The following is a 14,094-nucleotide window of genomic DNA, read 5'->3' as shown; positions in this document are numbered from 1 at the left end:
TGGAGAAAGGATGTATGAATTTGAGCACACAGAGTACATAAAGAAGAAAAAAGAGAACATGATTAAAATATCTGAGAACTCTGGAACAACTTCAGAACACCAAACCTGAGAATCACTGGGATAGAGGAGAACATGACACAAGCTAAAGGCATAAGAACATTTTCAATAAGATTGTCACAGAAAACTTTCCCCATGTCATAAAGGAGGTAGACATACATAAATAAGACCTATCCAGAAGATAATTTCTCCAACACATCATAATCAAAATGGCTAACATAGAAAATAAGGAAAGAATATTAAAAGCCATAAGAGAAACATCAGTTCACACTTAGTATCAAACCAATAAGACTTACTTCAGACCTCTTAATTCAGACCCTAAAATCAAGGAGGGCATGGAATGAGATATTTCAAGCTCTAAAAAGAAATAATTGCCAACCAAGATTACCCAGCAAAACTTCCATATTCCATGGGAATTAAAAATCTTCCATGATAAAGATAAACTAAAAGAATACATGAGAACCAAGCCAACCCTACAAAGAATGTTCAAAAATAAATTGCAAACAGAGGAACCCCAAAAGAAATCCCCAAACTCCCAAATGAATGAAGGTAAATACAACACTATTCATCTAAATGAGAACCAAGACAGAATTAAATGCAAAGAAAAAAATCAAAATGACAGCAAACCACAAACATATCCAAACACTGAAAATAAATGGTCTTAACTCCCCAATTAAAATACTAACATTTGCATGATGAATCAAAGAACAAGATCCAACTACATGGTGTTTGCAAGAGACACATAGGTAAGGACAATCACAGACTAGAGGTAAAAGAATAGAAAAAAAATATTCCACACAAATGGAGTCCAAAACCAAACTGGAGTAGCTGTTGTCATATCTGATAAAGCTGATTTCAAGTAAAAATTAATCAGAAGAGACAGAGGGCTGTGTTAAGTCCTGGGAAAGTGAACAATCCAACAGAAAGAAATGATAGTTAATATATATAAATACCCCAAATGTCAATGCACCCAAGTACATTAAAGAAATACATTGACATTAATTCCCAGATGGACCCCAACAATAATACTGGAAGATTTCAACATATCCCTATCACCAATAGGTCTCCAAAGCATAAAATCAATATATATCTTACCTAAATAACACTATAAATCAAATGGACCTAATAGACATCTACAGAACATTCTACCCCAAAACAGCTGAATTTACCTTCTCAGCAGCTCATGGAGCCTTCTCCAGAAGAGACCATGCTCTAGGTCACAATGTAATTCTTAGCAAATACACAAAAAAAGACAATCCCATGGATCATATTGCACCATAATGGAATGAAATCAAAAATCAACAGCAAGAAAAATAACAACACACATGGAGATTAAACAAGATACTTTTAAATGAAGAATGGATCAAAGAAATGAGAGAAGAAATTATTACAAATAAATGAAAACAAAGATGCAAAAAATCAAAATCTAGGACAGTATGAAAACAGTAGTAAGAGGAAAATGTATTGCATCGTATGCTTCATTTAAAAAAAAAAAAAAAAAACAAAAAACCAAATAGTCATGTTCTGCCTCAAGGCCTAGAGAAAAAACAGACTAATTCCAAAATCAGTAGAAGATAGGAAATAATAAAGATCAGAGCTGAAATCAATGAAATTGAGCATAAAAAAATAAACATGATCAACAAAGAGTGGATTCTTTGAAAAAATAACTATAATTGATAAACCCTTAGCCAAGCTAACCAAAAGAAAGAGAAGACCCAAATTAACCAAATTAGAGATGAAAAGGGAGGTATCACCACAGATACTTCTGAAATCCAGAGGATCATTAGAAACTATTTTGAAAATTTATACTCCAATAAACTACAAAATGTAGAATACATTGAGAAATTTCTAGATACATATGACCTTCCCAGATTGAACCAGGAAGATATAGAAAACCTAAACAGACCAATATGAAGTAATGAAATTGAAACAGCAATTGAAAACCTTTGGGGGTGGGATGGGGGGAAACCCAGGACCAGATAGATTCTCGGCTGATTTTTACCAGACCATTACAGAAGAACTAATACCAGTCATCCTCAAATTATTCCATAAAATTGAAAGGGAGAGAACCCTCCCAAATACTGCAAAAATCCTCAATAAAATCTTAGGAAACCACATTCAGAAACACATGAAGAAGACAATACACCATGATCAAGTGGGCTTCATTCCAGAAATGCAAGTTTGGTTCAGCATATGCAAATCAATAAATGTAATTCATCACTTAAATAGAATTAAGAATCATATGACCACTACCAATAGATGCAGAAAAGTCCTCTAATGAATGCAGCACCCAATCATATTAAAAATACCAGCAAAACTAGGGATGCAAGGAACCTACTTCAGCATTTTAAAGTCTGTGACAAAACTGAAGCCAACATAATACTGAACAGACAAAATCTGAAAGCATTTCCTCTAAAATCAGGGACAAGGTAAGGATGTTCAATGTAGTTAATACAGTTCTCTAAACTCTAACCAGAGAAATCAGACAAAAGAAGAAAAAAAGGGATTCCCTTTTATTTTTTCTGGAACAATTAGTAGTTCTCAATGTTAAGAATATCTCCTCTGATAAGCAGATGATGACACATAATGGGGGGTGGGAGGGGTTAGGGAGGGGGGCAAGAATGGAGGAAGGAAGGACTGTATAGAGGGAAAAGAGGGGTGGGGGGGAAGGGAAAAAATAACAGACTGAGTCAAACAACATTACTCTATGTAAATCTATGATTACACAAATGGTATGCCTTTACTCCATGTACAAACAGAGAAACAACATGTATCCCATTTGTTTACAATAAAAAAAAATTAAAAGAAAAAAAAAGAATATCTCAACACTTATTTAGTAGAAGTTTATATATTTTTCATTTCCACTTTAAATATTTTAGCTTTTATTCCTCCCTTTTTGTTGCTAACATTGGAAATCCTTGCATTTTCTCCAGCTTTTTGAACTATTTTGCGTCCTCTTTCACAATTCGGTGGAAAACTACCTATCTAACAACTTATGAAAGCTCCTCTTCTTGATTACATGTAGCTTTATATGTGTGAAGTGTGTTACTTTTCAAATTCTTCCTTATTTTACGGTGCCTCAGGAAAGGATAATCCCAATTAGTATACTCTGATGTGTCTAAATCAAGGGTGGTTAGTATGATTTCTAAAAATAGCTCTGCTCCCACTAATAATGGGAACACCCAGCTCCCAGACTTTGGTTTCTAACTCCATTCATCAGTGAAAAGAACGTGGGCTACTTGAGTGATGGATGTTTCCGGGTCTGAGGCACCTTGTAGTATAATAAGTTAAGGAAGTGCTCAAAAAACAAAATGGGTTGGGGGGGAGGGGTGCCCAATGAATACAGGAACTCCCAAACACCAGAACTAGAACAATTTAAGCAATAAAAGAAATGGGTGCAGAATAATGATGTTTATGTCAATGATGGCATTGTCACTTAGTTTGTGTAAGCACACTCTGTGATGCTCACACAATAACGAAATCACTTAACAATGCATTTCTCAGACTGTGCCCTCCTCATTCAGCTATGCCTGACTCTATTGTATTGAGTGAACCAGATTTTGCAGTTTGAAATTTTAACCTAGAGTTTTTTGTTTGTTTTTTTTGGTTTTGTTTTGTTTTAAAAAAAATTTTTTTTTATATCCCTAGGCAAGAAGATGAGATGCTTGATCATTAGCATTCAAGGGAAAACAAAAATTAATAAGACATGGACCGTGGCCTCTAAGAGGCAACAGGGCCTATAAGCCACAACAGGACCTGGGGAAGTAGGTCGAACAGTACATATGATGATAACTCATTTTATCCTCACAATAATTTTATAAAGTAATCCCACTTGCCAGTTGAGGAATTTAAAGCACAGTGGGAGTAAGTGACTTGTCTGTTCTTGCTCAGTGCCAAGTGACATAGTTGCAATCTAAGATAATCATTCAGTCTGGCTTTAAAGCCTGGGCTTTTTGCCTCTCCAAAGAATGGGGGAGCTCTCAGGAGACTGAGACAGGAGGATCACAAGTTCAGAGACAGGCACAGCAAAATCGAGGCGCCAAGCAACTCGGTGAGACCCTGTCTCTAAATAAAATACAAAATAGAGCTGGGGATGTGACTCAGTGGTTGAGTGCCCCTGAGTTCAATCCCCCATTCCCCCTGCTCCCAGAAAAAAAGAATGGGAGAAGCGCTGAATGACATTGGGGAAAGGAAGAGGCAAGGAAATTGAAGACATTCTCGGGCAGGTGACAAACGATGGACAGACAGGTCTGAGGAAGAGTGATAATATCTCTGTACTTCTCATTTTGCTACCCTGGTGCCAGCTACCCTGAATTTTTATTTATATTTTTTTGTACTGATGATTGAACCAAGGGGCACCTTACCACAGGACTACATCTCCAGTCATTTGTATTTTTTTAATCTTGATTCAGGGCCTCGCTAAGTTGCTGAGGCTGGTCTTGAACTTTTCACCTTCATTCCTCAGCCTCCTAAATCACTGTCCTTTCATGCATGTACCACTGCACCTGGCTCAAGCTCTTTATTTATTTGGTTTGGGGTAAGGCAAGCAAGACTTTCATACCCATGTTAAGAAGACTGATCTAGACCATGAGAAGGTAGTTTGAAGGCAAACACATAGAGCTTTATAGCAGCCAGAAAGGTTTTTTTTTTTCTTTGTTTGTTTTTGGAGTTTTATTTTCCCCCTCAGGTGGGTAAACAGTCTTTGGAGATTCTTGGTCACTGACTTAATATAATTACTCTTCAGAAAGGTTAACCTAGTAATACTAGAAAACTTGCTGGAATTTTTTTTTCCTTTTTTTTTTTTTTTTTAATGAAACTTTTAAGGTCTCTTTGGGGATAAGAATCCACTTTTGTAGACTTAAATTTACCACTTTCATAAGAAGTAGAATTAGGGTTTTAATTGCCAAACCTATTTAAAGACAATCTCTTCCTCCCTCTCCTAGCTGAACAATGCCCTGTGATACCAGTAAGCATCATATGGACCACTTACTTCAAAAGACATGCTTTACTTCAGACCTCTGTTTTGCAAATGGAATAAAAAATCCACAATTGGAAATGGAAATATGTCAAACAGAAAGCACCACTAATTGATAAACAAAAGACAAAGTCAGTTCTTGTCATTAGGTGTTGAGGGCACAGCCATGTCCTGTTGTAGGACAACTGAAGGAAAAGCCTTGGTGGCTGAATGTCTACTGTGGAAGCAAAAAGTGTATAGAAAAGCATCTTTAACAGCTTCTCTCTTTCATGTCATTCAGAAAAGCAGAAGTAGAGTTCACTTGGCTTGGCATCTAATGGACACAAAACAGTTAATCGGGAGTTCCTGTCCACACACTCTTGAATGGATCCTTTTTTTGTACAGTGACTCTTTATGCATATTTACCTTGCTTAACAGAAACTTTATGCCTGTTGAATAGCAATTCTGCCCTTTTTCTTCTTCCTCCTCAGTCACTAGCAGTCACCTTCCTATCTCTAAGTTTGACTATTTTCTGTTCCACATGTAAGTGGAATCATTGAGTATTTGTCTTTCTGTGATTGTGTTATTTCACTTAGCATAGTGTTCCAGGTTTTTTTGTTATCACATATAGCAGGTTCTCTTTTTGAAAGGGATTATATTGTATGTGTCTCCACATTTTTCCTTATGAGTTCATCCATGGATGGACAGTTAGGTTGTTTCTGTATCTAGACATTGTGAATAATGCTGTGTGGAACATGGGAGTGCACATGTCTCTCTGAAATCCTGATTTCCATCCTTAATTCCTGGTCTCTGTGATAGTTCTGTTTTCATTTGGTGACAGGGAGCATCTCCATACCATTTTCTGTAGCAAAGGCTCCATTTTACATTCCCACCAACAATACAATTTCTCCATATTCTCGACAGGATGTCATTTTTTAAAATGATAGTCATCCTAGTAAGTGAGAAATAATTCTTCATTGTGGTTTTGATTTGTTTTTCCCTGATGATTAATGACATAATTTTTTCATATACTTAACAACCATTGGTATGTCTTTGAAGAAATGCCAATCCAATTGCTCTGCTTTATTTTTATTTATTTTATTCATGATGGTGGTGCTGGGGAGCAAACCCAGGGCTTCACATATGATAGGTTCTACCACTAAACAACACCTGTAGCTCCTTTTGCTCATTTTTTAAATTGAGTTATTTGGTCTTTGGTTTGGTTTGGTTTTTTTTTCATCATTGAGTATAGAAGTTCCTTGTATATTTTGGATGTTAACCCCTTATCACATAAGTAGTTTGCAGATATTTTCTCCCGTTTTATAGATTGACTTGTCACTCTTTGATTATTTTTCTTCTAGGGCATTTATTATTTCGGGTCTTAAATTTAAATCTTTAATCCATTTTGAGTTGATTTGTGTGTATGGTATAATAGAAAGGTCCAGTTTTATTCTTTTGCATGTAGTTATCCAGTTTTCCTAACATTTTTGTTGCCAAGACTGTCTTTTCCCCATTGTGTGTTCTCAGCATGTTTCTTATAAATCAGTTGATGGTATATGTGTGGGTTTATTTCTGGGTTTTCTATTCTGTTCCAGGGCTCGACTTCTTATATCCCTCATTATCCAGCATGCTGTTCAGTGAGCCCATCGCCTTTCTCATGTGTTTTTATTTTTTGGTTAATTGAGACCTCTGCATTTCAAAACCTAGATGATTGAAGATACTAATAGTTAATTGAGTTAGAGATGATGCTTAATTTGTTGTTATATTTCAGGTCTATCATATGCAAGTCACACAGTTGGTTTCACGCCACCAACCTCATTGACTAGAGCCGGAATGTCTTACTACAATTCTCCAGGTCTTCACGTGCAACACATGGGGACGTCCCATGGAATCACAGTAAGTGTCTGTAGGGTGGGAAGCAGCGCTTTCAGTGCAGGTACCAGATGGTCCTCTTCGGAGACTGCAATTGTTGCCCTTAAACATTTACCTTTCTTCCCATCTCCCCCGCTCAGTTCACCTTAAACCGAAGAGACTTCTCTGTAGTTTGACACAAAGTTCTAATGTTAAAACTAGACTCCTTTTCAGTATGCAAAACTTCAACTTTACTTCCTGTGAAAAATCGCCCTGTTTGAAATGTAACTTGAAGTCTGACCAGTGCCTTAACCAAACTCTGGCCAGTTCCTTGCCATAAAGAATTATTATTGGTTGCCATAGTTTCTGAAAATATTTACCATCTACACCTTCACAGTTCACTAACCCTTGATATTCTCCCTGAAGTTAACCTTATTTCTAGTTTTACTCAGAAATTTCTCTCCTGGAATTAGAAGGAAGCTTAAATACAGGGTATTTAATTAATTAGAATTAATTATATAGTTGACTAACAGACCAGTCAAAAAGGTAGCTAATAGGAATGGGCAAGGTGGTGCACACCTGTAACCCCAGACACTTAGGAGACTGAAGCAGGAGAATTACAAGGTCAAGGCCAGCTTTGGCACCTTAATGAGATCCTGTCTCCAAAAAAAAGAGGGGTGGGGAATGGGGATGATTATCAATGATAAGAGTGTTTGCCTGGCTGGCTTGCATTAGGCCCTGGATTCAATCTGTGTAACCACACAAAGGAAGAGAAGAAAGGTAGCTAATAGGGTGAGAAAGGTGGAAAGAATTGAGGATATTTCCACTGAGATAATATTTCAAAGAGGAACCCTATTCTGTGAAATCATTGAGATATTTCTGAAGCTTTTTCTAAGTCAGTTTGATAGACTTTGTGCAAAATGGGGACTGTTTTGTTGAGCTCTGACCTTTGGGATATGGAGAAGTTGTTTGAGGGGAGTGAGAGGAGAAACTGAGGACATACAACTGACAGTGACCACATAAGGGGATGATATGACACCTGTTTTTAAAAGTTAGAGCTGTGTCATTCATGGGGCCATGTGCAATAGTGTGACCAATGCAAGTTTTATAGTAATTTTTGCCCAGCTTTTCCACAGGCGTAGGTGTGAGCACTACCTTAAGCTCTCCTGACTCCCCAGTACCCAGTGGGGATAAAGGAGATCACTGGTTCCTGGTGTCCGCTGCTCAGTTCTCCAGGAGTCTCCACTCCTGGCGGTGCTGTGTTGGAAACTTGCTGGCGCCCCAGGCTGACCTGCTTCCTGTCCTCTCCACAGAGGCCTTCACCACGGAGAAGCAACAGTCCTGACAAATTCAAACGGCCCACACCGCCTCCGTCTCCCAACACACAGACCCCAGTCCAGCCGCCTCCGCCTCCACCTCCGCCACCCATGCAGCCCGCGGTCCCCTCGGCAGGCGCCTCGCAGCCCGCCCCTTCGCAACATTCGGTGCACCCCTCCTCCCAGCCTTAATGCATGTGCTTAGTCTGAATTTCAAGTTGGGACTCGTCCATTGGAGCCGTCTACTCAACGCCAAAGGCTTCCTTCCCTGGCATATTTGGATCTGACTTATTTGCACTGAGGTTATCTAGGCTTCACTATTCATTGTGTTGTAAACGTTCGTTGGAAACGCAGCCAGTGTTGTGGGTCTACAACACTAACCAGACGACTTTCCATCCGTGTTTTACTTGAATCTACATGTATGTCCATTCCCTGGCTGGAACATTGGCTATTTGGTATTTGGTAATACAGCAGCAGTGTGCAATTTTTGCTTGGCCCCGGAGCTTCATTTTCTTGGCTTTTAGGTTTGTAAAATAAAAAGGGATATATTTTTTATATTTTTTTCCATGAATCTGCAGAAAATTACTGAGCAGCTGTTATTACCCCCTTCTCCAATTATTGTGGTGTTTACCAAACATACCAAGAATTCAGCACTACAGTTCACACCTTTGAAAATCTGACTTTCAGTGTACAATGGGAAGTTAGAAGAATCGGTGCCCAAGACACACCCTGTTTAGTAGAGCTTTCTACAGGTACACTTTTATAGGTTATTTCCAATGCAACATCCATGTCTCTTGTAAAACAACCTAAAGAACGAATCACGTGACTAAATCTTCACAAACCTGGGATGGATAATTCTTACATATTAAGATGTGATTCTTCCCTTTATCTTTAATGCTACTCCACCTATTTGACCCCTCTAACATGAGTCTAACATGAGTGTACAACCTGGGGTGATTTCAGTGGCTGATTAGAATGTGCTCTTTGATTCCTGCTGCAGAGGGCAGGTGATTGTAACTATACCAGTGTGATTTCCCCTCCCATTCTTTATGTTCTCCTGAGATGGAATTTGAACAAATATTTTAAAGGTGCAAAATACTATTAGAAAATACTATCTGCCATTAGACTATCTTGGCAAAATGGCCAAAAATACTGTATTGCTTGGCAGAAAGAAAAGACATGTAGAGGAAAGTGGTACGTTAGCACCGAGGACTGCTTATTTTGCCCAGTATAAGCAAGTATGGTGTACAAAGAAGTATATTCTGAATATTTCCATTCATTAAGCCCTTTGGTTTCACTTTGATGTGGAACAGAGTCACTCTTTCATTACTACTTGCTCCATCTTTCTTTTTGTTTTTCAGCAGTTACTGATTTGTACGTTGGTAGTAAAGTGCTTTTTACCACCTGTGTTTGCATATTTATATATGCTGTGGATGAACATAACTTACTAGAGAATGTATATTTTATGATGAGAACGTGTTATCTGACGGATATAATCAGAGAACTGAATATTAATTTATCAGTAATTTTTAAGAGTTCATGTTTTGTGACAACCATCTCTAATATCTAACTCCTTATTGCACACACTCCTAAAAAATAAGGAACCATGATGTTGTAGATATTTAATATTGTACAGTAGAGAAACTTCCATTTTTGCCTTCAAATGCATATTTAAGAGTTAACAGAATGAAAAAAAAAGTGTTATTGGATAATAGTGTTTGACTAGCATTTAAGAACTTGAGAGTAAAAGCAACAAAAAGGTTTTTCACCTCTTCCTGCTTCTACCCCCATACTGAGAACGTCATCCCCAATTGTTAGGAAGAAATCGTTGATCTGTAAAAATTTTATTTATAATGTCTGTTATATACATAATCATAGTGCAGTTCTCAAACTTGGGGAAGTTTGGCATTTATTATCAAGGCTTTAGGTTTTTAATGTGATCTGACTGGGACATGTCAAACTGGGGATTTCCCCAATAGCTCACTGATCCTTCTGGTACATTATTGCCATTCCAAGGAATTCTGTGACTAGGCAAACCGATTTTGCCTTCACCGTACAGTTCTTTTTTTTTCTTATGGGAGATACACGTTTACAAGAATTGTTTATGGGATTGTAAATTTCAATGCTGTTGGTTGGTGTCTTATGCTCAAATAAGAAGGCCTATAATGTAATGATCTTTCCTCAGTTTCCTGTCAATTTCGTTACCTCCTCAAAGCACAAAGGTGAAAACATTGCCATATGGTGAATGAAAAAGCACTTTGAGCAGACAGTTCCTGATAAATGCCTTTGAGAGAGAGATTCTTGACATTCAGACCTCTGCAGAAATGTATTGCTGGTTCCCCTAGACTCATTATTTCACTTCAAAATAAAATATTGCTCTTTCAAACAGCACTTTTCAACAAAAATCTAGTTGTTTCTCCCTGTGGACATTCAAAACTCAGAACAAACACTACTTTTTTGAATTTATGATGTTTCATGTCATTTTAAAATGTTTTATGACCTTATGTGGAGCCACTAATGGTTGGGCAGTACCAGCAGTTAGAACAATTTCTTGGCAACTGCTTTGCCACCCGGGACCAGTGAGATTCAGATCCTGAGACCATAGAGGCAGAAGCCCCCTCATCTGTGGGAAATGGACTTACCTAGGTTGGGCACTTCTCATGGGGGCTGAATGTGCTTCCTGCCATTCTGTTGCCCACTTGCACAACCGAACCCGATGTTGATTCTCAAAGGTCTTTGTAAAATCAGTAGCCATCCCGCAGGTGGAGGGAGAAACAGTAGCTTAGTAGCTTTATTTCCTGTCTTACTGACAGAGACCCTTGGCTACCACTGTGCTGCTAATAGTATAAGTACTCTGTTGCCAGATTACCATGCCTTTTATACAAACCAAATTAACCTACCTAATACCTGACAACTCTGGGCTCTGAACTGCTTTCTCTTATCAAGCATGCTGGCATTCTAGACAGAATTCTAGAAATTTGGCAGATGGTAGAAGTATTTAAGATTGAATTTAACTTACTCCTTGGATTGTAAGGAGTTTTCAGTTCTGAGCTTCTGAGATTCTAACTAGTAACCATGGAATGAATGTGACCAGAATGTGGCTTTGACATCAAGTACTGCTGTGCCTTGTGATTGGCTTCTAACTGATTTGACCAGAAATAATCTATAATGTGAATTGTTAACTCTTCAGTTGTCAGGGGGGAAAAAATGTGCATTACCCTTTGTTAGGTAGATATGAACTTCCCCTGCACGGAGGCTTGCTTTCCCACAGGCAAGAAAAAACATAGTCACTTGTGCTTTGAGAGCTTAATATTTATCAGTACAGAAGAAATATTTGTCACTCGATCTTCTGTCTACTTCTTGTCTCATAGGTAACCTACACTGAAAACTTTGTAGTGATGACTACCAAAGAAATGCATAGTAAAACAAACTTTTATTTCCAAATTATTAAAGAGCCAGCCATTGACGCTGCTACACGAGTTCCATGCTCAAGAGCCATTGTAAGAGAGATTAAGGGGTTTTAGAGTTTTTGCTTTTTAGTTTCTCTCCTCTCTTTTTTTCTCTGTGTGTGTTTGATAAAACATGTTAGCATAAAGTTTTGGGGCACATTTTTCAAAATGCTCAGCAGTTGTGATTAACTGCTATGCCTAGGTTGCCTCTTGGTAGGCGGTTGAAGGAACCCGTGCTCATGATAGCACAGTGCTGTGTGTGCAGGAGTGCTTGTGTGCATTCATGCCTTAACTCAGGCTACTGCTCAACTTTACTTTTTTGACATAGTCTGCACCGTCATCTAGATTGTACTGTACATCTCAGTCTGAACTTCATCCTGGCAAAAACAAAGTTGCAGGCACAACATGTTAAGGATAATACATTCCTCTGGAAAAGTATGTGGTCGGATTGACCCTGAGTGGTCTTTGGACTTGACTTGGAACTTAGCCTGGAAAGCAAAAGTGGACTGTCAAAAGGAAAGAGGTCAACAGGGGAAAGAGGAGAGCCAGATGGTAGCACGCCTTTTCCCTCTGCATGTCCGTGCACACTCTGTGTTGCTCATGGTGGCTTGTCTACAACTTGACTATGTTGGGATTCTGGTACTTGTGGCAATCTTGACATTCTTGGACGGAGTTTAGAGAGATGTAAGACTTCCAATTAATGTCTTATTTACTTTATGTTTATTAGTCTTTGATACATGTGCTGAATCAGAAACCTAAATAAAGATAATTTTTTAAAATGTACCTCTTGAGCCTTAAGCCCTCTCTCTCTCTCTCTCTCTCTCTCTCTCTCTCTCTCTCTCTCTTCCCCCTCCCCTGTTCTTTGGGTTGGAAAACAAACATTTCCCTGTTGCTTCTGGCAGATATCCAACATAGAATCTAAACTCTAAATACTGCTTTAGAAAGTAAACTTAGGGAAGATAGGATGAAAGGAGCTGGTGCGGTTTAGTTAAAGTGCTGTAGTTTTGAAAATTCATTGAGCTGTGCACTTACGATTCATGCACTATTCTGTGCTGCATTTCTTTAAAACAGTAAACCTAGAAGATGAGATTTTGAAATAGAAAGGATAGCCAACTCTTAAAATGTTATGTTTAAACAGGCAAATATAATAGTTACGTGCCACATCAGTCAATGAGGAACTGCATATGTAAAGTGGTCCCTCAAGACTACAGTGGAACCGAAAATTCCTGTTGCCTAGTGGCATTGCAGCTGTCATTTGTCATGCCATGCATTACACACATGTATGTGGTGGTGCTGGTATAAATAAACCTGTACTACCTGTCATGCACAAATGCAGTACATGCAATTATGAACAGTGCATACAATGTGATAGATGGACTTACTGCTTTATATATTTATCATTTTCTTTAAAAATGAACTACTTATGAAAGCATACCATAGAACAGTATGCCCTGTTACCCAAGCAGCAGCCTCATGCATCTTGTGTTGAGCATCTCTGGATTGCATTAGGAGGCCACACACAGTGACAGTGTGATAAGTACACTCTGTGACATTCCCACAATCACATTGCCTATCAGTGAATTTCTCAGTGTCATCCATGTCATTCAGTGACACGACTGCAAATATTTAGGCTTTGTATGTCACAATTGGTGTGGTATTGTGCTTATTCTTAAAAGTTTAAATTATAAATATGGTTTTGCTTCCTACTTTTTAATTTTCTTTTTTGTTGATGGACCTTTATTTATTTATTGTGATGCTAAGAATTTGAACTCAGTGCCTCACATGCTAGGTGAGCACTCTACCACTGAGCCACATCTCTAGCTCTTGCTTCCTACTTTGTAGGAAGGTGATTAAGAATCAGTTCTGGGTTTGTGTACCCATTCTTTCCCTGGGCCAGTTACTTAAACTCTCTTGGGCTTAATTTCTCATCTATAAAATAACATGATTTATATGCCTTGCCAAAATGAGAAAATTGGTTTGAAAGTAGAGCACAGTCCTTTAAATAATAAAACATGGATTAGCCCCACATCCATTCATTCAGGAAGAAACACAGAATGGATATTTGGAATGATGTTTATACACACTGGGAGGTGGGGAGTATGATTTGTCAGTTGTAAGCCCATAGCAATTAGAATTCATGTTCTGGGGAGAAAATGTACTATTTAGCAGGATTCTCTCTTAGGAGTAGTCTTCAACAACTTATTTATGATACCATCTTGCAAGTTCAAACTATTTAAATCTAGGCCCTTTTCTGTATAAAAGTAAATTCAACTGTGTGAGTGTTGATTCACTTTGGAATAAGCAAGATTCCATTTTTACTGTTAATGCAGTGAATTTTTAATTTGGTCAGGCATGTGGTCAGTTGAAATGACCAAGTGACAAGAACAGTGTTTACCCATAGTAGGTAGGTTTTAGTGTAACTTAGTGATAATATTGACCAGGAGATAACCTAGGACTTATGAATTCA

General features: G+C 38.1%; 1 protein-coding gene across 1 annotated transcript in view; it reads left to right on the top strand.

Annotated features, from left to right (window-relative positions):
• The window catches only part of Ccdc6 (coiled-coil domain containing 6), a 117,942-nt gene extending 105,532 nt beyond the window's left edge, over positions 1-12,410 (top strand). The window contains exons 8-9 of the mRNA XM_047552948.1: positions 6,783-6,907; positions 8,176-12,410. Coding sequence (XP_047408904.1) covers positions 6,783-6,907; positions 8,176-8,370 — 320 coding nt within the window. The 3' untranslated portion in view covers positions 8,371-12,410. The remainder of the gene's footprint in view (positions 1-6,782; positions 6,908-8,175) is intronic.
• The last annotated feature ends 1,684 nt before the right edge of the window (positions 12,411-14,094 follow it).

The sequence above is a fragment of the Sciurus carolinensis genome, chromosome 5, assembly GCF_902686445.1.
Source record: "Sciurus carolinensis chromosome 5, mSciCar1.2, whole genome shotgun sequence".
Lineage (NCBI taxonomy): Eukaryota > Metazoa > Chordata > Mammalia > Rodentia > Sciuridae > Sciurus > Sciurus carolinensis.
The sequence above is the reverse complement of the archived record's forward strand: the minus strand, read 5'-3'. Positions and strand labels throughout refer to the sequence as shown.